The sequence below is a fragment of the Natator depressus genome, chromosome 1, assembly GCF_965152275.1.
Source record: "Natator depressus isolate rNatDep1 chromosome 1, rNatDep2.hap1, whole genome shotgun sequence".
Classification (NCBI taxonomy): Eukaryota; Metazoa; Chordata; order Testudines; family Cheloniidae; genus Natator; species Natator depressus.
The window spans coordinates 151,839,646-151,863,133 of NC_134234.1; the positions used below are offsets into that span (position 1 = coordinate 151,839,646).

Genomic DNA, 23,488 nt, shown 5'->3' on the forward strand with positions numbered 1-23,488 from the left:
TACAGGGACAAACCATCCCGATGAGTCGAAAGAATAGTAAATATGGCAGGCGACCAGCTTGGCTTAACGGTGAAATCCTAGCGGATCTTAAACATAAAAAAGAAGCTTACAAGAAGTGGAAGGTTGGACATATGACCAGGGAAGAGTATAAAAATATTGCTCGGGCATGTAGGAATGAAATCAGGAGGGCCAAATCACACCTGGAGCTGCAGCTAGCAAGAGATGTCAAGAGTAACAAGAAGGGTTTCTTCAGGTATGTTGGCAACAAGAAGAAAGCCAAGGAAAGTGTGGGCCCCTTACTGAATGAGGGAGGCAACCTACTGACAGAGGATGTGGAAAAAGCTAATGTACTCAATGCTTTTTTTGCCTCTGTCTTCACGACAAGGTCAGCTCCCAGACTGCTGCGCTGGACGTCACAGCCCTCAGTGGAGAAAGAGGTGGTTAGGGACTATTTAGAAAAGCTGGACGTGCACAAGTCCATGGGGCCGGACGAGTTGCATCCGAGAGTGCTAAAGAAATTGGCGGATGTGATTGCAGAGCCATTGGCCATTATCTTTGAAAACTCATGGCGAACGGGGGAAGTCTCGATGACTGGAAAAAGGCTAATGTAGTGCCAATCTTTAAAAAAGGGAAGGAGGAGGATCCTGGGAACTACAGGCCAGTCAGCCTCACCTCAGTCCCCGGAAAAATCATGGAGCAGGTCCTCAAGGAATCAATCCTGAAGCACTTAGAGGAGAGGAAAGTGATCAGGAACAGTCAGCATGGATTCACCAAGGGTAGGTCATGCCTGACTAATCTAATCGCCTTCTATGATGAGATTACTGATTCTGTGGATGAAGGGAAAGCAGTGGATGTATTGTTTCTTGACTTTAGCAAAGCTTTTGACACGGTCTCCCACAGTATTCTTGCCAGCAAGTTAAAGAAGTATGGGCTGGATGAATGGACTATAAGGTGGGTAGAAAGTTGGCTAGATTGTCGGGCTCAACGGGTAGTGATCAATGGCTCCATGTCTAGTTGGCAGCCGGTGTCAAGTGGAGTGCCCCAGGGGTCGGTCCTGGGGCCGGTTTTGTTCAACATCTTCATAAATAATCTGGAGGATGGTGTGGATTGCATTCTCAGCAAATTTGCGGATGATACTAAACTGGGAGGAGTGGTAGATACGCTGGAGGGCAGGGATAGGATACAGAGGGACCTAGACAAATTGGAGGATTGGGCCAAAAGCAACCTGATGAGGTTCAATAAGGATAAATGCAGGGTCCTGCACTTAGGACGGAAGAACCCAATGCACCGCTACAGACTGGGGACCGAATGGCTAGGCAGCAGTTCTGCGGAAAAGGACCTGGGGTGACAGTGGACGAGAAGCTGGATATGAGTCAGCAGTGTGCCCTTGTTGCCAAGAAGGCCAATGGCATTTTGGGATGTATAAGTAGGGGCATAGCGAGCAGATCGAGGGACGTGATCGTTCCCCTCTATTCGACATTGGTGAGGCCTCATCTGGAGTACTGTGTCCAGTTTTGGGCCCCACACTACAAGAAGGATGTGGATAAATTGGAGAGAGTCCAGTGAAGGGCAACAAAAATGATTAGGGGTCTGGAACACATGACTTATGAGGAGAGGCTGAGGGAACTGGGAATGTTTAGTCTACAGAAGAGAAGAATGAGGGGGGATTTGATAGCTGCTTTCAACTACCTGAGAGGTGGTTCCAGAGAGGATGGTTCTAGACTATTCTCAGTGGTAAAAGAGGACAGGACAAGGAGTAATGGTCTCAAGTTGCAGTGGGGGAGGTTTAGGTTGGATATTAGGAAAAACTTTTTCACTAGGAGGGTGGTGAAACACTGGAATGCGTTACCTAGCGAGGTGGTAGAATCTCCTTCCTTGGAAGTTTTTAAGGTCAGGCTTGACAAAGCCCTGGCTGGGATGATTTGATTGGGGATTGGTCCTGCTTTGAGCAGGGGGTTGGACTAGATGACCTCCTGAGGTCCCTTCCAACCCTGATATTCTATGATTCTATATTCTCAATATCAAAATTAATCTTTTATGTTTCTTTAATTATGAACTTATAAAAATATTCAACAGTATCCTGCAATTACAAGAAAGTACTAGTATATATTCTTTCAGCATTTTTTCCACTTAACCAAACAATATATTTAAGTTTATTAGTGGTTAATGCTCAAACACCCTAAACAAAAAATTCCCAAAGCTATTTACATATTCTGATCAATATACTTAGCACTACAAAAAAAAATGACCAAAACCAGAAATGATTATCTAGAAACATTTTGAGAATGGACTTGAAACTGATGTACTAATCAGCTTCCTTATTTTTTCTGAAGGAAGTGTTACAATGCTTGGGTAACAGTTTCTAAATGGCCCCCTTGTCTTCCTAATTATAGTTAGTATGTACAAAAAATATACAGCTACTGCATAACAACAAGCAAGACAAATATAAAACACATGTAAAACTTTACAGTTGTCAGAACTGCAGCTGCAACCATGATATGCAAGAGTTTTTTTTCAAGTGTAGTACCCACCCATTTTGCTCATATTAATTTCAGTATTAACAAGTGACCTCAAATGAAGTTATGAGCTTTCAGCATAGGCAGCAGTAGTCAAGTAGTAGACAAGTAGTCAGACTTATTGGGTTTTATTCCCTACCCTGTTTTCACTGACCTGCTATGTGGCTTTGGACAAAGTCATAATGCTCAATGTCTCAGTTTCCTCATCTTCACAATGGGCACATCAGTAATTCCCTATTATACAGGGACATTGTGAATTATTTTGTTCAGCACTTTGAGGTAACTGGATGAAAGATGTTAGGTAAATACTATGTATTTACATAAAACAGAAAGAAAAAGCTTTTCATTGAAATGGGAGCTACATACATTAATTTTAGAACTTGACAGAAAAGACTGCATCCCTGAGCAGCTCATAACATTGGCTATTGTAGAAGCTCATGTCATTGCTGACCTGACAAGGAACCAGAGCAGCCAGGAGAAAGCCCCCAGTGCATAAAACAAATCTCTATTTGTTTCAGAAAACTGTTTTGGTTGAAGAGCCTTCAAGAATCTAGCGACCCTATACCTGTTTTAGGATTACATACTTCACCCTGTACTTAAGAACACACACAAAACAAATAGCAACTTGATTGACTGACATTTAAGCTGGAAGGCAGGAAAAAAATAACATGAACTTTAGCAACTGTATGTAACAGAGTTAAAATTGTGTGTGGTGGGCAACTTGCATTTTGAGGTTACAATTGTTTTTGTCCTCATCAGATGAGGAAATGAAACTGAGGTTATGTTTCCAAAGTTAGGTCTTCGACATTGCCTCACAGTATTGCTGCTATGTCAGCAAAGCAGATTTTAAAAAAACTGTATACCATGCAAAACACCTGTTAAAGTTGAAACTTCAAAGGTTATGTGCTAAAAAGGGTAAAGGACACTTCAATACACTTAAAATATTTGCTAACTTCTTTTTTTTAAGTCAGCGAGGCCCCATATTTAATGTGGTAAAATGCTGCAGCTCCTTTTCTGGTGCTATCAGACTTATAGTTTACATTTAATAGCTCTGGAGAAAGAAGGTTGCCTATGTAGTAAACAAGTCCCTTTCCAAATATCACATCTTTAAATAAAATAATTTCTGGTTTTATATACTCTAATAAAACAATCTTCACACTAGAGTCCTTCCTGTTTCCTCTCTAAATGAAACAGTCTCTTAGGCCCTCAGGAGTCCTTGTTCCTTTGTAGACACCAGATAACACCCCTTTCTTCCTTCTGCTACACAAGGAACTCTTTCATCCAATAACCAGGCTAAGCCCTCCCTCCATTTTTTCCCAATGACCTGATGTAAATGTAAGAAAAACATGGTATTTTATTTTATTTTTCATTATTCGTCACATCCAGGAAATAAACATAAGAAAATGTTTTTTATTTTATTTTTTTAAAAACAATTGTAAAAAAGAAGAATGTAAGGAGTTCTCAGTGCCTTGGTATATAAATAACCCGGTAACCCTAAAGGTTAGTTGTGCTATACACAACTTAGTTGATATTTAATGCAAGCAAGTCTATGGAGATCCCTTTACTCAGACAAAAGGGTGAAACTGCAATTTGGACTGCTGTTAAAAAGACACTAAACTAGCAAAAACACCACTTTAGAACATTAGTACTGAGATCAAAGTGAGGAAATTCAGAATTATGGATTCCCTGTAACGTCCATGATATTAGAGTACAGATGATATAATTTTTAATCAGAGTGTTCCATGGCAGCATTATATACCCTACAACTAAGAAAATATTTGGGGGCCTGGATGATCTGGAAGACTAAAATGGATAACATAGCTTTGTGCTTCTAGGCCACACTCTAATTTGATCTAGGTCAAATCAGATCAGTAACTGAAGGTCATTACCATCTGAAGGCTCTTCAGTGGCATGTGCTGAATATGATGGCAGTCTGTCCAATCTCCTGTTGACAAATATCCAAATCACAAAATGATCTTATGTTGCCTGTTTCAGCAAAGAATGCAAAGTTTGAATAGATATGGAGACTTATGCCCTCTCACCATTAAAGGGGAGCCTTCCAGATCAATCAGTTCTGAGGCACATTGCAATGTAGTATGAGAAGGCTTGCACAATTGATAATTTTCTTTGTGTGTTCTGTAGATAAACAGAGAGCTTCAGTCTCCAGTGTTGCCAATCTTAAAACCATTCACAAGTGCTAAAGATACATTTTGACTTACCTTTGATCATTTAGTTTCTATGACTTTTTCCATATTATTCCAGACAATAGGGTTATGCTTTCCACAAGAAGAGTATATATAGAGACCCAATCAGATTTTGTCATCCCTAAGGCAGGGGACTGATGACCAAGATATCAGTAGGAGATTCTTTCAACACCAGTAGTGTCTGAACGACGTATAAGGAAACAACTGGAACAAATAATTTTTAGGGAAAAAAAATGTGAGGTACTAATAAACATCACCATCTGACCTCTCATAATAGAGTAAAATGTTTTTAAATTAAGGAATTCCAAAAAGAGTGGGATGTCTAGAATAATGTGGAAGGAATAAAGGAATCACACAAGCTAGATCAGATTGGTCAAATTTTACTACCTCTAATTCCTTTCCACATTATTCCAGACAATAGAAACTTTTAAAGCAGGTGTGAGGAAGATGACTAGATAATGAAAAAATACTATTCAATTTCAGTTGAAACTACTGCTTGAAGAAACCTTAATTTGAAAGATGTATCAACTGGACATCTAGATTGTAGGGTCCAGAAAATGTATAAAAGCAAAGATCACATGGTATCCAGATAAGTTACAACAACTGATGCACGGGCCTTCTTTGCCCACGAAACTGCTATAGAGAAAGTAAACTGATCCTTAATTAATTCATGAATAGACTTTTGTTTAGCCACACAGGTCTGCAATATGCACTCTGAAATCCACCTAGATGCAGAAATGAGCTTTTGGCAACTTGTATCTTTTGAATAAAACAAAGTCTGTCAGAGTCAAAGCACTGTCAAAGTAAATTTTTATTTTCCTCCTAAAATCTAGTTTATGTAGGCTTCTCAGCATACAGTGGATTAACGCACTATCTCGGTGAAAAGAAGAAAACTCTGGGGATGAATGAAGGAATTGTGCGTTTACAATACTAACTTGTCCTTAGAAAATGTAAGGAACAGCATGCCACATAATTTGAACATTATAATGTAGAGCAAACAGCTACTAAAAATCTAGTCTGTATGGAAATAAAATAAAATGTTCTGAAACTTCTAGCAAATTAATTTAGAGCATTTAGCCCCACCAAGAATATAATTATATATGGATGGGAAACCATCAATATTCAGGACTTCTCAGACTGTCCCCAAAACCTCTGTCTGATCTTCAGGGAACTATATGATAGTCTCTTACTCAGCCATTTTGGTCAGAATTCTAGAATGCCGGCTGGTGAAGCACCAAGAGAACTGACTTTTTGCATATGACCCTATGCAGAGACCACATCATATTCTCTAGTAAGATAAAGCTGATTTTTTTGATCTATGAGGATATTACATGATCCTGGGGGACACTTCTTGGGTAACTAATATTTAGCAGTTATGCCTTGAGCAACATCAGTACTGGACTGGGATGGCACAACAGGCCTTGAAGATTGTTTCCTAGTAACAAAGTGAATGGAGTTGTTATCCAGATGAACAGAGTTTCAAGACCTCTGTAGCCAGTGCAGAACTACCAATATGTTTACCTTCTTTGCACTTATCTATTTTTGTTAATGGTACTAGCTCAACCTCGGAGAAAATACATAAGCTAAGTGAAAAAAAAAATCACTGGTGGACTCAGTGCTTATTTTCTGTCACAATTTTACCCATACCCTCATTGAAAGACCTGGGTACTTGACAGTCAAGACGTGTTGCTATCTGATCTACAGTTAGTGCTGCTGAAAACGTACATCACTGAAAGTATTTTGAGACACACCTTTCCTAGAAAAGAAGCAGAGAGCACAAGAACGTGAGTTTACATCCATGTAATCACTAACTTGCTATGTTCCACCTGCCTCCGCATCACACTGTAACCATGCAGATATGTTGAACTGTTCCCAACATATTGACGGACATCTTCCTCTATGAAAGCAGCTGCTGTTCACAAAGTATGACAATCCATATGTATTCTCTACACAGAGAAAATTCCATCTTGGTTTACTGTGAATTCAGAACACAATACACCTTGCTTCTTCCTAATGGCACTGAAGGGAACACACTGGTATTTCCACATATTTCTTTTTGGCCTAGTGCGAAATGAACTATGACTTCAATGTCCAAAAGATTTTGTACCCGGTCCTTAATGGTCAGACTCTTAAAAATAATCTCTGGTGACTTGAGAGTTGAATAAATTGCATAGCTGTGTTTCTAAAAATTTTTGAGTGAATCTTTTTGTTAATTATCTCCAGTACGCACTTGTCCAGTGTTAACATCCTCACAGGCTTTTATGTTAATGACGCTTTGTCAGTTTGACAGGATGAATTAGCTGGATTAGGCTCCTCCAAACAAAGCAAAAGGGACTCTAATTTAAGAAGTGGAAGAATTTCTGAGAGTAAAAGCCTGGCCTGATCTCAAGTACCTGGAAACTGAGTTTACTGTCTTGACCAGTAGAATTACAGAACTGTTTTAAAAAAAACCCTGTACAGTGGTAAAAAGTTTATTTTTGGTAACAGTATAGATTCAAGGCCTTACTAAGTAAAAATTATTCCTTCAAAGGCAAGCTTAATAGATTTTGAGGCAGCAACTGCTCTCTCCAATTGTGTTCTCCTGGATTGTGTGCAATTTGGGCTTGTCAGATACCGACATGTCACTGTAAAAAAATGTAGAGAAAACAGGCACACTCCCATGAAAATAAAGAAAAAATAAATCTGAAGAACTCAAATGTATATACTTATATATATTTTAGAGAAATCACTGCAAAAATACTGATCTACATGTAAACTGAGGGGCTTTTGAACAACAGCTTGTCTACATGTGGAAATTTACTGGCAGAACTATATCAGTATAATTATACTGCTATACTTATTCTGGTATACAGTGTAGTTTACACCACTACAGTTACAGCGGTTTATCTTATACCACTTTCAAAGTGACAAACTAAGGACTGGGGCTGTGTCTACACTGCCACTTTCAGTGCTAAAACTTTTGTCATTCAGGGGTGTGAAAAAACACCTCCCTGAGCGACAAAAGTTTTAGCGTTGAAAAGTGCCAGTACAGACAGCGCTTTATCAGCACAGCTCCCGGCGATAAAGCTACCACCGCTTGTTCAGGGTGGTTTTTTCTTTTAATCCCCGGGGGAGAGCTCTCACGGCGATAAAGCATGTCTATATTGCCTATGTCACAGCGCTGCCGTGGCCGCGCTGTAACATGGGCGGCGTAGACATACCCTGGAAAAAGGCACTCTTATTCCAGAATAAGAATGTCCACCTGGGGAGTTATACTGGTATAATTATAGCAGTATAATTATACCAGCATAGTTCTGTCAGTAAATTTCCCCATGTAGACAAGCATGCAGTATATATGGTACTAGTTTCTGCTGCTCCCCTATGGATCTGTGAATGTCAGTGAGCATCTAGCATCTGCAGCAATTCTGCTACTGCACATTTTTAAGGTTTACTGAAGACCACTACAGGCCAGGAACACACAGACTTTCTAAAGTCAGCAGAAGCAAGAAAGTGTGGGGACTGTCCTGCCTAAATCAACAATTCTTCAAAAAAATCTGGCTGAAAAAAAATCAGCACATACATAGCATACTGCATCTGAGGAGAAATATATTTTTAACTGTTTATGTGAAGCAGAGTTAGTTTTTGAACTCAAGAAACTGCAACTTTCTATTTCAAAATTACATCTGTGACTGCAAACAGTTGGAACTGATGATATGCAGCTGATAAATTTCCTGTTCTTCTATAAAGTCTGTAGCTCCCATAATTCATACAGGAGACTCCTGACAGATGAGGAGTGATGAAATATTTTTTTAAAGTTACAAAACAGAACTTATTTACAGTACATAAAACTAGAAGAACAAATAGAGCTTATTGTTGAGTGCTGACATCATACTACGCTCTGAACAAATACACAGGTAGATAATCTGCTCCCAAGAGATTACAGACATCACAGTTCAGACCTAGGTGATATATAGTGGATGACATAAGGTTGAAGAGAAGAATTCTTGCAGAAGTCATCCTTCCAAAGTTTTGTGAAAAAAGTATGCTTTAAGGAAAGATTTCTGGAGGAGGAAGAGGATGTTTGCCAGACATGAGGAATGCTGTTCAAAGAATAAGGAACAGGATAAAAGAAGGCATGAAGATGAGAGGAGAAAGATAAGGAGTCTCTTAAGGAGGGAAACTTGGGAGGAAAGAGTAGTACAAATAAGACTTGATACTACACATAGGTGGAGTGGAGTTTTGTAGGGTTTTGGAAGGTGAAGAAGAAGAAGAAGAAGAAGAGAAGCCGATTTGAATTTGAAGCTGATGGTGAGGGGATGCCAGCAAAAAGGCTAGATGTGGCAAACGAGGACCAAGACTTAGAGGAAGATTTTCACACTGGGGATTAAGGAGGACAGATTTTAGAGAGGCTTCAAAACAGCCACCAACAGGATTTAAAAACAGTAGCAGCACAGGGAGAAGGACTGATATGAGATGAAGATATCACAGGGGCTAAGTGCCTCAGTCATGGGTGGATAATGGAATTGTATATGGTGACAGAAAAGGGAGGGGCAAAAGAACCTTTGGGAGAAATTTAGTTTTTGTCAGGTGGAGCTTGGGATAATGGTTGGACATCCAGGAGAAGACGGCTGAAGGAGTCAGGCATGTAAGACCAGCAGCACTGTAATGACAGCTGAAACAAAAGGAGTGGATAAAGTCACTCCGCGACCGAGGAGAAAAAGGAAAGAATCAAAACTAGAAGCCCAAGAAATATCACTGAAAAAGGGGAAGAAGCAGAGATGCAGAAGAAGCTGCTGGAAAAGGTGAAATCCAAGAGAGCACAAAGACATAAAAAGCTCAGGAAAAAAGCAAATGGAGCAGAAGGAAATAATTATCTTATTCAAAAACAATAGCTCAGAAGGACAAGTACAGAGAAGAGGATCTCAGACACACCTAGAAGAGACTAACGGTTGTCGGTGTCAGTGGTTTCAGTGGAGTGTACAGAAGCCAGATTGCAACAGATCCATTCAAGCATTAGAGGAGAGAAAGTTGAGGCAGCGCTTCAAGAAGCTTGGAGGTGAAGAGCAACTGCTCCCCTGTTGTAGAAAGAAACCCTAATGAAATCCTTGGCACCAATCCCCTACCCTGGCAATGAAGTCATCAGAAAACTGATTGGGTCTTCATCTGTGCAGGCTGAATATCGCATAACCCTATTGTCTGGAACAATATGGAAGGTAGCTAGAGGAAATAAAATTCACAGAAAAATGTAAGCAGTCTGTCAGTAAATATATATGTATCAAGAAATAGACTCGTATGCAACACCCATACTACAGCATTACAATTTATAAAGATCTACAGGTTATAACTCATGTGACAACAATATGTGACAGGAAAGTGTAGGTGTTATAACACCTAGGCACAACAGAGCATCATTAAGGTTGCTATAGTAACCCTTAATTCAATGTCCTTGGCTTTAATTTCAATCTTAATATCAGTTTTGTTTCTTTTTGTGTGTCAACTGTGATGAAAGGACATACTGATATGGAAGAATTTCTGATTTTTTTCAGTCATAACTTGATCAAAACAATTTAACTTGTAATTTTTAAGGGAATTTCTCTTTATATTTACACAATACATTATAGGTATACTATTAATGAATTAACAATTTAGACTGATCAAGTATGTGTTTATAAAGTTCATAAAACCTTTAGTGCATGAGTTGCATACTAAAATATTTGCAGAATTTTTTTATTTGTAGGGCATGTTCCTCTTGGAAATGTACATTTTTAATGCTATAGCACTATACACACACCACACACACTCAGTAGTTTAAGGTTTTGAAGGCAAAACACAAAATAAAATTCTTACCTCCAGCTACTAGTCCAGACTCCCCTAACTGAATAGCTACCCCAAAACCACCAAGCTTTACAGGTGCTGAATTCTCCTTTGAAGCAAGTAGCACGCAGTGTGGCTGAAAAGAGAAAACCCAGCAGACATGATTATAATACCAAAAAAAAAATCCAACCTGCTTGAAGAACTGAAAATATCTTTGTAATATATTGAAAAGAAGCTTAAGTTTTTGTCTGTGGAATGGAGTCCACTTTGGCATCTTTTTACTTCTTCATTTCAAACTTTTATTTTGGTACAGCATAAGCACCTCACCTCTTGCTGGTTTCCCTCTAGTCTTGCCTTAACACAGCAAGGATGTAGCTCTAGTTCTCCAGCAGAAACATCCCATCTCTGAGAGACCTTATGTTTCACATAAACAACATACAACCTTCTTTTGGAGCTCAAGCCCATCCCAACATAACCAGCAAAAATTTCAACCTGCAAAAGGGAAGCAAGCTGCCTGTATGAGATATCTAGCAAACAGTGACCTTCGGGGAAAAAATAAAAAACCAACTCAGGTGTTGACCCGGATTCCTTGTATGGCATTTGTGCTTCTACTCTTCCACAATTCATACCAACAGTAATAATCAGATAGAAAATATAGGAATTAATCATATTACGTAACTATTTTTGGGCAGGAGGTTAGGGAATCTTTGTGTATCAATACAAAATTATATTTTTTATATATATATATGCTCTTGATTAAAAAAATCGTGATTAATCTCAGTTTTAAACAATAGAATACTGAATTATTAATTTTGGATGTTTTTCTACATTTTCATATATATTGTATTCTGTTACTGTAATCAAAGTATATTATTTTTTATTATAAATATTTGTACTGTAAAAATGATAAAACAAAACAGTATTTCAATTCACCTCATAAATGTACTGTAGTGCAATCTCTTTGTTGTGAAAGTGCAACTTACAAATGTAGATTTTTTTCTTTTGTTACATACCTGCACTCAAAAACGAAACAATGTAAAACTTCAGAGCCTACAAGTCCACTCAGTCCTTCTTCCTGTTCAGCCAACGCTAAGACAAACAAGTTTGTTTACATTTAGAGGAGATAATGCTGCCTCTTCTTATTTAAATTGTCACCAGAAAGTGAGAACAGGCATTTGCATGGCACTTTTGTAGCCGGCATTGCAAGGTATTTATGTGCCAGATATGCTAAACATTCCTACGCCCCTTCATGCTTCAGCCACCATTCCACAGGACATGCGATTGGCTGAACAAGAAGGAGGACTGAGAGGACTTGCAGGCTCTAAAATTTTACATTGTTTTATTTTTAATGCAGTTTTTTTGTACATAATTCTACATATATATATATAGTGACAGGGTCAGGCCAGATGGCTACAGGAGAGTGATAGAAGGCAGCCATATTAACCCCAAGTTAAGGAGATCACTTTTCCCTGGGTAAGGTAACAGGGAAGGTTCCAGAACAATCAGGAACTTTCTGGAAACAATTAAGGCAGACAGGCTGATTAGAACATCTGCAGCCAATCAAGAAGCTGCAAGAATCAATTAAGACAGGCAGGCTAATCAGGGCACCTGGGTTTTAAAAAGGAGCTCACTTCAGTTTGTGGTGTGCGTGAGAGGAGCTGGGAGCAAGAGGCTCAAGAAGCTGAGAGTGAGAAGTACAAGCATCATCAGACATCAGGAAAAAGGTTCTGTGGTGAAAATAAAGAAGGTGTTGGGAGGATGCCATGGGGAAGTAGCCCAGGGAGTTGTACTGGTCACGCAGCTGTTACAGGAGCCACTGTAGACAGCTGCAATCCACAGGGCCCTGGGCTGGAACCCGGAGTAGAGGGCGGGCCCGGGTTCCTCCCATCCCCCTACTTGATACTGGAGGAGTTGAACTGGCCTGTGGGTTCCACCAGAGGGGAAGGATCTGGCCTGTTCCCCGATCCACCAGGTGGATCAGCAGAGACTGCGGGGATTGTTGTTCTTCCTTTCCCCATGCTGGCCAGTGATGAGGCTAACTGAATGAACGGCAGATTTGAGCCAGGAAAGTGGCCAAACTGAGGACTGCCGTGAACCTCTGAGGCGAGCAAATCCGACAATAAGTGCAGGACCCACCAAGGCAGAGTAGGAACTTTGTCAAAATATATATATATTTATATAACCTGCTATGGAACAGCAGGCAGTATTTAATACATCTAGCTAAGTTTACTCCTGGGGGAATCCTGTGCCATTGAGCAATGCAGAATTTGCACAGAATTAATGTCTGAGCACAATTTTCTCCCCTCACCCTTGCCACACGAAAGGGCTGCAGAGCTGCTGGCTGCCACTAGCAGGCCACTGGACCCGGCAGAGCCCAGCTCCACAACAGAAGAAACTGCCGGTGGGAGGGGGAGGGAGCTAGAGGGTTCCTGGAAGCTGCAGTTCCCCGTCCTGAAGGAAGGAGGCAGCATGAAGGAAACTCTATACAATCCCGGAACCCAGCATTAGGCTGTTTCTCCCTCAGGATCCCTGGGATTTGGGAGGGTAGGGGATGCGAGTGTCTGGGCTGGGGGGCGGCCCTGCAGCTGAGCTCTGGAGGGTATCTGGCCCCCTGCCTGGGCTCTGGGAGGGAGGGGTCAGAGAAACAGGAACTGGTTTGTCATACGGGTTTCTTTAACTCTCTATTTCTGGGGGAACTTTTGTGTGTGTCTGTATTGTTACAGACATAGTTGCTGACAGGTATTTTGAAATAAATAACCTCAATAATTGAAACTGACGTGATTATATAGTGTTATGTTGACAAATAAAATATGCAGAATTTTAAAATATTGTGTGCAGAATTTTTAATTTTTTGGTTCAGAATTCCCCCAAGAGTACAAATTCCTCCACAAGCACAATGAACCCTTGGAGCATTTTTTGCGTCTCCTCACAACTGTCAAACCAATCGTATTAAGGTTAGCATGTTTAAATGGATCAATGTCAAAACTACATATTGCTTTTTGGAGAATAATTTACTGCAGAAATTGAAAAACTGAAAGCTATTGATGAGCAACGTCTCTATCCCTCCGCAGTCTGTTGGGTGATTTTGGGGTTTCCAGGAATGTATTGCCAGATGTACTTGGCCTTGCTCTCTTGTACCAAACTTCTGGAAAAGGCTGGAACTTGTATAATCAATAACTGACAGGCTTAATTAATGTTAGTGCCACTGCCATTAATCTGCTTAAAACTCTGGCACAAATGGAACAGATTTGTTGAATAAGAGGACAGTTTGTTACAGTCATTTTTATTGCTCCAGGTGTATTTTAATAAACTAACTATGGAGTATTTATAAGTCATCATATATGGTTACAAGGAACTTGACCTCTTGAATCTGGAAGAGTTGCTACACAACCTCCCAATATGCAAGGCTGAACACACTATAGATGAGTGCAACTATGGAAGAATCTACTTTGGCCAGAAACACATCAAGGACTAATTACATGAACATTACTTTACATTGGAGGCTCTCTTTGATAAAGCTCAACAATTTCTACTACATTAAAATATTCTGTTTAATTCAGGATCATATTAAAAGAAAACCACATGGTAGAAAACACCTTCTTCCATATCCCAGTCAATAATACAAGTATCACCCTACATTCCCCAATCCTTTATCCCTGGGATGTATTTCTATATCAGTATATGATAAAAAAAGATGTACAAATGTGCTTCTAATGCTCTCCCATGGTTTAGTTGTTAAGAAGTAGTATAAACTATATTACAGCTTATTCAAAACAACCTTCCTGTGTGACTACCAAAACCCATTAAACCAAATGAGGCTCTGTGCTACCTTTGTGGTTTCCCAATTCTGGAATCAGTGAAGGCCAAAAAACATCTTAGAGCAGCTTCAGGGATGTTCTAAGTTGTGTCTGGCTGCCCATGTGTCTGGCTCCTGGTCCCAGGAGGGCTGCCCTAGCAGCTGGGGATTGCTGGAGTGCAGTGATACTGCAGACATGCCCTCTTATCCCTGGCTACAAAAACATGTGTTGGAAGAATCTCCAGATAGCTTGTTAAATGACCATTTCAGCCTTTTGGCACTGGAGCAGCAAAAAGGAGCCATATTGGCAGAGAACCTGAAGCACTCTCTCATAAATCCTATGAATTGTTTCATATAAAACTCAAACTCTTAAGAAAAAAATAGTAGCCCCTGATAAGAAGATATAGCTTCCTAATTAGCCTAACTGAAAGCTGAAGAATCCAGAGGCAGCTCTTGACTCCCACCCAATCAAATTATGGATGTGGTATTGTAGTTTTTGATTATCAGAATTTTGGAGGCAGATACATCCAAGCCAACAGCACCTTAATTATTTTTCCAAAAGGAAGCCATCAAAAGTTTCTAGACAAAAGTCAAAATGTCCAATTACTCTTGTATTGAGCTTTGGAGAAAACAACACATACAGAAAAACTGATTAAGATTTGGCAAAAAACAAAACTACTATTTTAAACCGAGACTCAATTTTATAAGCTGTAAAAACAAAAACAAAAAACAAAACAAAACAAGAAAAAAGCTTTGCCAGAAACATCACCACAGCAACACGGGAAGTTTATCTAGCTGACAGGGCTGATTCTTATCACAGAGAAGTTTTTTCTATAGCTTTCTAATAAGACATGCACATTATCTTCCTCTTTCCTTTTAAAGGGTTTTAGAAAACAGTCAGCAGAAGAGGTCCATAAGTAACCAGAAGGTGAGTATTTCTCTTTTCATTAAAGATATACTAAATCAAATTTCAGATGAAATATAGATTATAAAAGGTACTACTGACCATTCAGGAACTTAAAACATTTAGTTACAAGCCTCAAAGTTTAAGTAAATTATGTCTGATTTGATATCTGTGATAGTATTTGTCCTGGCAGCTGAGAAGAACTTTGATTGCAATACTTATATAACTTGCTTAATATTCACTTCTCTATTTTGCTTAAAAACTAAACTATATAAATCACAGTATCAAGGTTTTTCCCCCCCATGAACAGAGCTTAAATTAGCAAAGTGAAAGATGGTCTTGAAAAGTGCAATTGAAATAAACACACTCTCTATTAGATCAAACCTACTTCTTTTACAATAGTTTGTGGCCTAAGTAATGCAGTCTGACAACATCATTTTCAGTATATTACTATTATCATAAGAACAGCCAACATGGTATACAAAAATATTTTAGATCTTCCATTCAATTATTCTGAATCTTTCAAGTGTACATATTTATGCATGTTATTAGCTCTTAGCAATATTCAGATTTTTTCTTCTGTATTATATTGTTGCCATCTGCACTGTTAAAATTGTATCCCATATTCAATTACAGCCTCCATTTTCAAGAGTTAATACATAAATGAAAGTTTACTGTACGATGGAATTTGGGATACTCCCCCCCCCCCACTGTTACCCCCAAAAATCTGTTGTTCTGTTAGAGTTATAAGAATACAAACAAGTGTAAAACTGAGTTTATCAAAACCAAAGATCTGTCTTAAAAAAACAAACCCTGAAGTCAGTGAAGCGGTCATTTACTCTGTGTAACCCAGTACTTTAATTTCCATATTTTGACAGATGCTCTTATGCAAAAAAATCCAAAACCAAAAGAACCCATGAGCACTCAAATAAATTAAAGTAAGGTCAAAAGAGAGACTTAACAGACTAAATAGTGTCATTAGCAAAACATGTAGAATACTGAAATATATATACAAATCAGATACAAAAGTGAAGAAGTTAGTCAATTACTTATTTGATCAAAGGTACATCATTCTATTATTTTCATTGCTGTTTTGCCCCTTCAGGAAAACACTTATTTTATGCATTTCTATTAAAAATATCTTTTTTAACTCTGTGAAGCCGAGGCTGAGCCTCTGTCTTCTGGTTTTATTGTGATTTCCTGCCCTGCAACAAACTCAGAATTAGAGATGGTGTGAAAATAACTCAGAACTCCATGGAACAAATATAAATATACACAACAAAATAAAAAATTGTAAGTATAATTTGTCTTACCTCTCCCTCACAGAAAGTGTTTTTCAAACAACATACAAAAAGAGTTATATTTTAAAAAGTAATTACAATGTAACTATAAATGAATTTTTGCATGAGTTTTGTTTCAGCATCTGCTTTTGCACACTCAGGGGAAGTGTGAAAAGAAGAGGCTATAACACACAAGTGCCTCAATAATTTTGAAATGTGGTTGAAAGTTCTTCTGCACAACTGACTGTACTTAATAAATTACAGATAGTTGTATTTGTTACTATTGTTGCTGCCTTTAAAAATCTATAAATAATTTGATTTAAGACTGTGCCTATGACAAAGTAATGTAACATTCAACGTTAATATCACAGCGAACAATTCTTAAGTATTTCCCTTTGCATCCTTATAGGACAGTGTAAGAAAGCTCCAACAGACTATGGACGCAACATCAACTGAGCTCCCGAACTCTTCTCCATACAGGGAAGTCTTCTGGAGTTACCAAACTGAGCTAACCAGAAACTTCTCTTCAGAAACCCTAAATGCTACTGTCTGTTCCATGGAAGAAGGCTCATTGTCTCTTGTTTTCATCATTTTTTACTCCATTATTTTTGTCATTGGATTGGTTGGCAATATTATAGCCTTGTTTGCTTTTTTGTGCATTAATCACAAAAGAAATTCTATCCAGATTTACCTGCTTAATGTAGCCATTGCAGACCTTCTACTGATCTTCTGCCTCCCCTTCCGTATACTATATCATATTAACAAAGACACATGGATATTGGGAATGATTTTCTGCAAGATTGTTGGAACCCTATTTTATATGAACATGTACATTAGCATCATACTGCTGGGATTAATTAGCATGGATCGTTATGTAAAAATTAACAAGTCTATACGACGTCCAAAAATGTTAACAGCTACACGAAGCAGATATATCTGCTGCATATTGTGGACAATTGCAGTAATAGGACTCATAATTATAGTTGCTCAGTCTGCTAAGAGGGAAGAATACAATTCGACCATGTGCTTCCATTACAGAGATAAACAGAATGCAAAAATGGAAGCAACTTTAAACTATATTCTTGTTATAGTCTTTTGGATAGTTTTCTTTCTACTAATACTTTCATATGTTAAAATTGCGAAGAACCTTCTGAAAATTTCCAAGAAAAGAGCAGATTTTCCCAATGCCGGAAAGTACAGCACCACTGCAAGGAATTCCTTCATTGTACTTATTATTTTCACCCTGTGTTTTGTTCCATATCACATATTCCGATTTGTCTACATTACATCACAATTACAACACACATCTTGTTACTGGAAGGAGATAATTCACAAATGCAATGAGATTATGCTTGTATTTTCAGCTTTCAACAGCTGTTTAGATCCAGTTATGTATTTCCTAATGTCCAGCAGTGTTCGTAAGACTGTATGCCGACTTATTTGTAGAAGACTTCATGGGGACTCAAGTCTGAGCGACAGTGTTTCAGAAATGAAACCTGGGCAATCTCGTCATGATACTGCGACTACCATTATCCCCCATTCAAGCTTTTTAAAGAAAAATTCCCTCATCTGATTGCTTAAATATAATGGACAACCGCTTCCCAAAAAGACAAGCAGATAATCTACGAGATAATCGACACTGGATGTACATGGGTACAGGAATGTACACAATACAGAGCTGGTAATACTGCTCGAGAAAAGCCTTTCCCCCCTCCTTTCCTTCCTTTTTTACAAGTATGGGAGGTCATATTTCAACTGCTTAAACAAATTAAAAATGATTTTTGGTGAGAAAGAGCTTAACTTTATTATTACAAATCAATATGAAGTTTGAAACCTTCATTTAAAGATTCATTTAGGACAGGATTAATCTACAGCACTTTCTTTCAGAAACAAATTTTTAAAATGGGACCTTGATGTGTGCACAAGAAGCTTTACACACCCAAATACTTGGTATACATTTATTAGCACTACTAGCTATGCACATATGATAGGATGAATTTTGCACAAGTAAATCTTTACCTGTATCTAATTCAAACCAACTATGAAACAGATGTATTACAGATTTTATAAATATATTTTAGCAGGCTTCAAAAATAAATCAGCATCTTAACTGCACTTATTAAACTAACCCTTTCAGCAAAATGTATCCTACTCTATTATGAATGTGGCTTACACAGAAGGTAAAAAACAAGACAATTATTAGTTCATTTATTGGAAAAGTGTGCTTTATATTTTGTTTATTAAGCAAAATTAGAATATTCAACTACTAATTTTGAAATCCTCTAACAAGCCTTCTAGAACCTTCACGATGTTAAACACGAATCTTAACTCGGGGGGGGGGGAAGTGAAAATACAGGAAAGTATGCAATTCACATTTTGAGGCATTGGGAGGAGGGGGATTATTCAAGATTTGTTTCAAAATTCTATTGACAAATCTAATAATTTCAAAACATACATGCATGCCAAAATCTCAACAAGGATAAGAAATTCAGAACGAAAGACAGTTATATAAACTGTAAACATAAAATTAAGCTATTGTGGATGTACAAGGATTTGAAATGAGCAGTGTTTTGTCAGTTCTGGTCTCTGTTCAACCCCAATCACCTAGGTTTTGAGGTTAATATCTACTTGTATATTTCCAAAACCATTTATTTCAAATATAATACCTCTATGGCAGAGACCATGTCTTTTTACATGACTGACGTATCACACTCACCAACGATATTATGCAAACAACAATCAAATATTAAATGTGGACTGCATACTGTATAGCCCAATTCAAGATTAAAACCAAGCAGATTTATGCAGTTAATGTGTGCAGGCTGAGTAAAATTTTTAACAAAGTTAAACTAGCCTTGATGACTAGGGTGAGTGAGTGAGGGAGCTGGACAAAGAATGGAACTTGAATCTCTAATGTGATAGGCCACAATACTGGACAGGCCTGAATTTTGTTTTAAACTCTAAAATAAAGGGTCAAATCCTGTAAAATTTGAGTAACTTTATTCAAGTGAGTAGTTGTATTGAAGTTGATGAAAACACTCATGTGACTGCTCACTACATCTTTGCAAGACTGGGTCCTAAGGCATCTGTCATAAAGGGAAGGCTAACCACCTTTAAATCCCTCCTGGCCAGAGGAAAAAACCCTTTCACCTGTAAAGGGTTAAGAAGCTAAAGATAACCTCGCTGGCACCTGACCAAAATGACCAATGAGGAGACAAGATACTTTCAAAGCTGGGGGGGGGTGGTGGTAAACAAAGGGTTCTCTCTGTCTGTGTGTTTTCTTTTGCCGGGACCAGAGCAGGAATGCAGGTCAGAACTCCTGTAAAGGGTTAATAAGCAACCTAGTTAGATATGCGTTAGATTCTGTTTTGTTTAAATGGCTGATAAAATAAGTTGTGCTGAATGGAATGTATATTCTGTTTTTTTTTTTTTTTTTTTTGTAACTTAAGGTTTTGCCTAGAGGGATGCTCTATGTTTTGAATCTGATTACCCTGTAAGGTATTTACCATCCTGATTTTACAGAGGTGATTCTTTTACTTTTTCTTCATTTAAAATTCTTCTTTTAAGAACCTGATTGCTTTTTCATTGTTCTTAAGATCCAAGGGTTTGGGTCTGTGTTCACCTATGCAAATTGGTGAGGATTTTTATCAAGCCTTCCCCAGGAAAGGGGGTGTAGGGCTTGGGGGGATTTTTTTGAGGAAAGACATTTCCAAGCGGGCTCTTTCCCGGTTATATTTTGTTACACGCTTGGTGGTGGCAGCAATAAAGTCCGGGGACAAAAAGAAAAATAGTTTGTACCTTGGGGAAGTTTTAACCTAAGATGGTAAAAATAAGCTGAGAGAGTTTTTCATGCAGGTCCCCTCATCTGTACCCTAGAGTTCAGAGTGGGGAAGGAACCTGGACAGCATCATGTTGCATGTCTAAACTTGCATGTTTTCAATACTGGGGAAAATCCTGGTTCCACTCAATGGCAAAACTCCTATTGACCTCAGTGGAACCAAGATTTCACACACTGTTTCTTTTACATTTTGGACATCACTTTAGTGTATTTTTTCTGTGAATCTATTATTGTTCACGTTTGCTGCAGCTGGATATAAATGTGTTCACTAAACCACGATTACTGGTAACCGTATATTACTACATTTCAAAGCTGTGGGTATCTTTTGTATCTTCTTTAGAAATAATGTGATTCTTATAATTTTATGTTTTACTTACAGTCTCAACATTTGCATTTTTCTTGAATGTTTTAACATATACAAATAATATTTAAGATTGATTTTAGTGTAGTTCCTGAAGGATTCTTATAGCAATTTCTAATCTGCTTTTCAGAATGTATAGAAATAATGTCAATAATTAATAATAATAATAAATAATGGTAGACAATCATAGCTCACAGTTATGTCTTTGTCTATAAACCAGCAGGTCACATGGTCTCCTTGCTCTGTTTCCACACTCTAGCCTATGAGCCCACAAGAAACTGCATCCTTCTCTCTAGAACGCTCACAAATCAAACTACTTATACATTTCTATTTCTTTTCTGACCAGAAGTAGCCAACAGAAACTACAAATGAAATGAAAAGCAAAAATAAAATGTTCAGTTAAGTACAGATTGAAAGTAGGTTGTATATCCCTACTCACCAGGCATGGAGGGAACTGAACAAAGAAACAATTTTTTTTTTTTTTTTTTTTAAGAATATATTAATTTAAATCCAGAAACCTCATTCAAAGGTTACCATCAATAGAATCAACGTTACCATAACGGTACATTCTGGGATATCTTCAATGAACTAAATAATAGCATGAGAATTCACAAATTTTCAATTTGTTCTGAATGTCACCTTTGGGGAAAGCCAAAATCAAGTGGAAAAGTGCTCTTGATTATAGAAAAACTGCTTTACATTTGTTTTTGTAAAGCCATCATCATTAATTTTGTTATTGTAATACTGTTTTGTAAAAAAGCAAGTAATCACTCTGCAATCAGGACAACAAAAATATTATTCAGTTTTGAAACTATAAGAGCCTATCAGATGTAATGGTGAGCTTTTTTGTTTTAATAATTTGTGTGTGATTTACTTGTGAAAGATGCTGTTCTGGAGACTGACATTGAGTATATATAGGACAGGTACAGAACAGGCAGCAGAAATTAAACTTTTCCATATTGTCCTACCAAATTATGCTAACCTGGAGTTATCAACTTTGTGAGGTGGAGGTAATTCAACCTTAACACAACCACTATGTTAAGATTGCCAAAAGTTTCAATAAGTGCTATTTTATTTGTGACTTTTGTGATGTACAAATTTGTATACTGGGATCTGATCGAAGACCATGAATGTATTTCAATCAGGCCATTAAATATAGAGCTGTGTGAAAGCTGATTTTTGGTTCGCTGGAAGTTCCGAAAATTTTGAAAAAAGAAATAGTTTTAGATTCATCCAAAATCAATTAAAATTTTTTTTCCAGTGAACCAAAAGTCTAAAAATAATTTTTGGGGGGGTTGAATGCAATGTTTTGTTCAACCCCAAACTGTTTTGTTTCTGAGCTTTTAAAAATGTTTTTGTATTTTAATTTTTAAAACAAATTTCAAAAAGTCATTTTGAATAAAAAATCAAAATGTTTAGTTTAAAAGAAAATACCAAAATGATTTTTTCCCCAGTTTTGTTCTGACTAAAACAATTTGGCAAAGTAGACAACTTTGAAATGTTTCCCTAAACCCAAATCTGCATTTTCGATCAAAAAAAGTTGTGGCCAAAAAACATCACCCTGTTCTAATTAAAAAGACTTCTGATAGTAATGATGTTGGCCAATGTTGACCTTGGTTAGATTTTAACCAGTGATCTTGTTTAAATTTTTTCTATTATGGTGTACTAATAAATCTTGAAAACTTTAAAGTAAAGGTAAACATACAAATCTGTACTTATTTCTTGATGAATATTATGTGTTTGTTGGTATTGCTTTTAAATAAAATTCCAATTGTTTTGTTTCTTCATTTTAATTGTTAAAAATTTACATTTATACAACTTTTTTCATTCTAGGGGACCGCAAAGTACTTTACATGCTAGTATATATACACACAGAGTATGAAGTAGAAGGTAGCAACTTCTAAACAAAGAGACAAGTTGACATTTTTAGGCAGGAAGCGTCTACCTTATCCCATTAAATCGGAAGAGAATTTCAGGTAGGCTATAAGCTTCAACGTTTTCCTCTTCTTGGATTGAGTTATATCAGTTTGGACGGTACAATATCATGCCCTGCAAATCAACCTTGTGAAATAACAACAGATCCTGAAATAACATTGGATATCTGTGGAAAGTTACATCGTGATATCACAATCACATTTCAAAATGCCTTTATATAATGTGTTTGATGCACGTTTATTCTGCTGGACAAATTTCTATACGTGACAATCCAAGCAGGCAGACTGTAATTACTCAAATTGAAATTTGGCTAAGACACCAGGATTATTCCCTCTAGACCTGTGAAATGTGCCACACGAAAAGAGACTTGAACATCAAGTAGTTTGGACCTCTATTGTACATTTCATCCCAAAGATGGCAACCAATAATATGAGTGGGCATTGTACAATACCCACTCAGTCACCCTTAATCATGCTGAGCAGTACACGGATTTCAATACCACTATTCTTGAAGTACTATTCCTCGTAACTGCCAGATTGTGACACCCTCACTGATTTCAGTGGGATTCCTGCAGATGTCTTTATATGCATTTCATGGGCCTCAGGCTGCTCTTCTACTGAAGTAAGTGGCAAATTTTCCATTGATTTCAATGGGTGCAACATCACGACTACGTCTCAGCCTCTCTCTAAATTGTGTAAATACACATGTACTCTCACACTATATACATTACACACACATGGAAGGTAAGGAAGGAAACATTTGAGTGTATTCCACTTTGGGCCCATCAAACTTGACAAATCCTTTAATAGCCTAGCTATTCTAAAACATATTGAAAGACCAACCCTAAGCAAAGTATTTTCA

General features: G+C 37.7%; 2 protein-coding genes across 11 annotated transcripts in view; one reads left to right on the forward strand and one right to left on the reverse strand.

Annotated features, from left to right (window-relative positions):
• CASK (calcium/calmodulin dependent serine protein kinase) overlaps nucleotides 1-23,488 on the reverse strand; it is a 411,477-nt gene that overhangs the window by 154,089 nt on the left and 233,900 nt on the right. For all 10 annotated transcript variants that reach the window (XM_074969135.1, XM_074969125.1, XM_074969132.1 and 7 more), the window contains exon 6: nucleotides 10,547-10,649. In XM_074969135.1, the coding sequence (XP_074825236.1) occupies nucleotides 10,547-10,649 (103 nt within the window). The remainder of the gene's footprint in view (nucleotides 1-10,546; nucleotides 10,650-23,488) is intronic.
• Nucleotides 16,909-18,682, forward strand: GPR34 (G protein-coupled receptor 34). The gene has a single exon (XM_074969145.1). The coding sequence runs from the start codon at nucleotides 16,930-16,932 to the stop codon at nucleotides 18,064-18,066; it is 1,137 nt and encodes a 378-aa protein (XP_074825246.1). The 5' UTR covers nucleotides 16,909-16,929; the 3' UTR covers nucleotides 18,067-18,682.

Coding starts and splice junctions, on each gene's coding strand:
- GPR34 (XM_074969145.1), top strand. CDS start 16,930: ATGGACGCAACATCAACTGAGCTCCCGAACTCTTCTCCATACAGGGAA.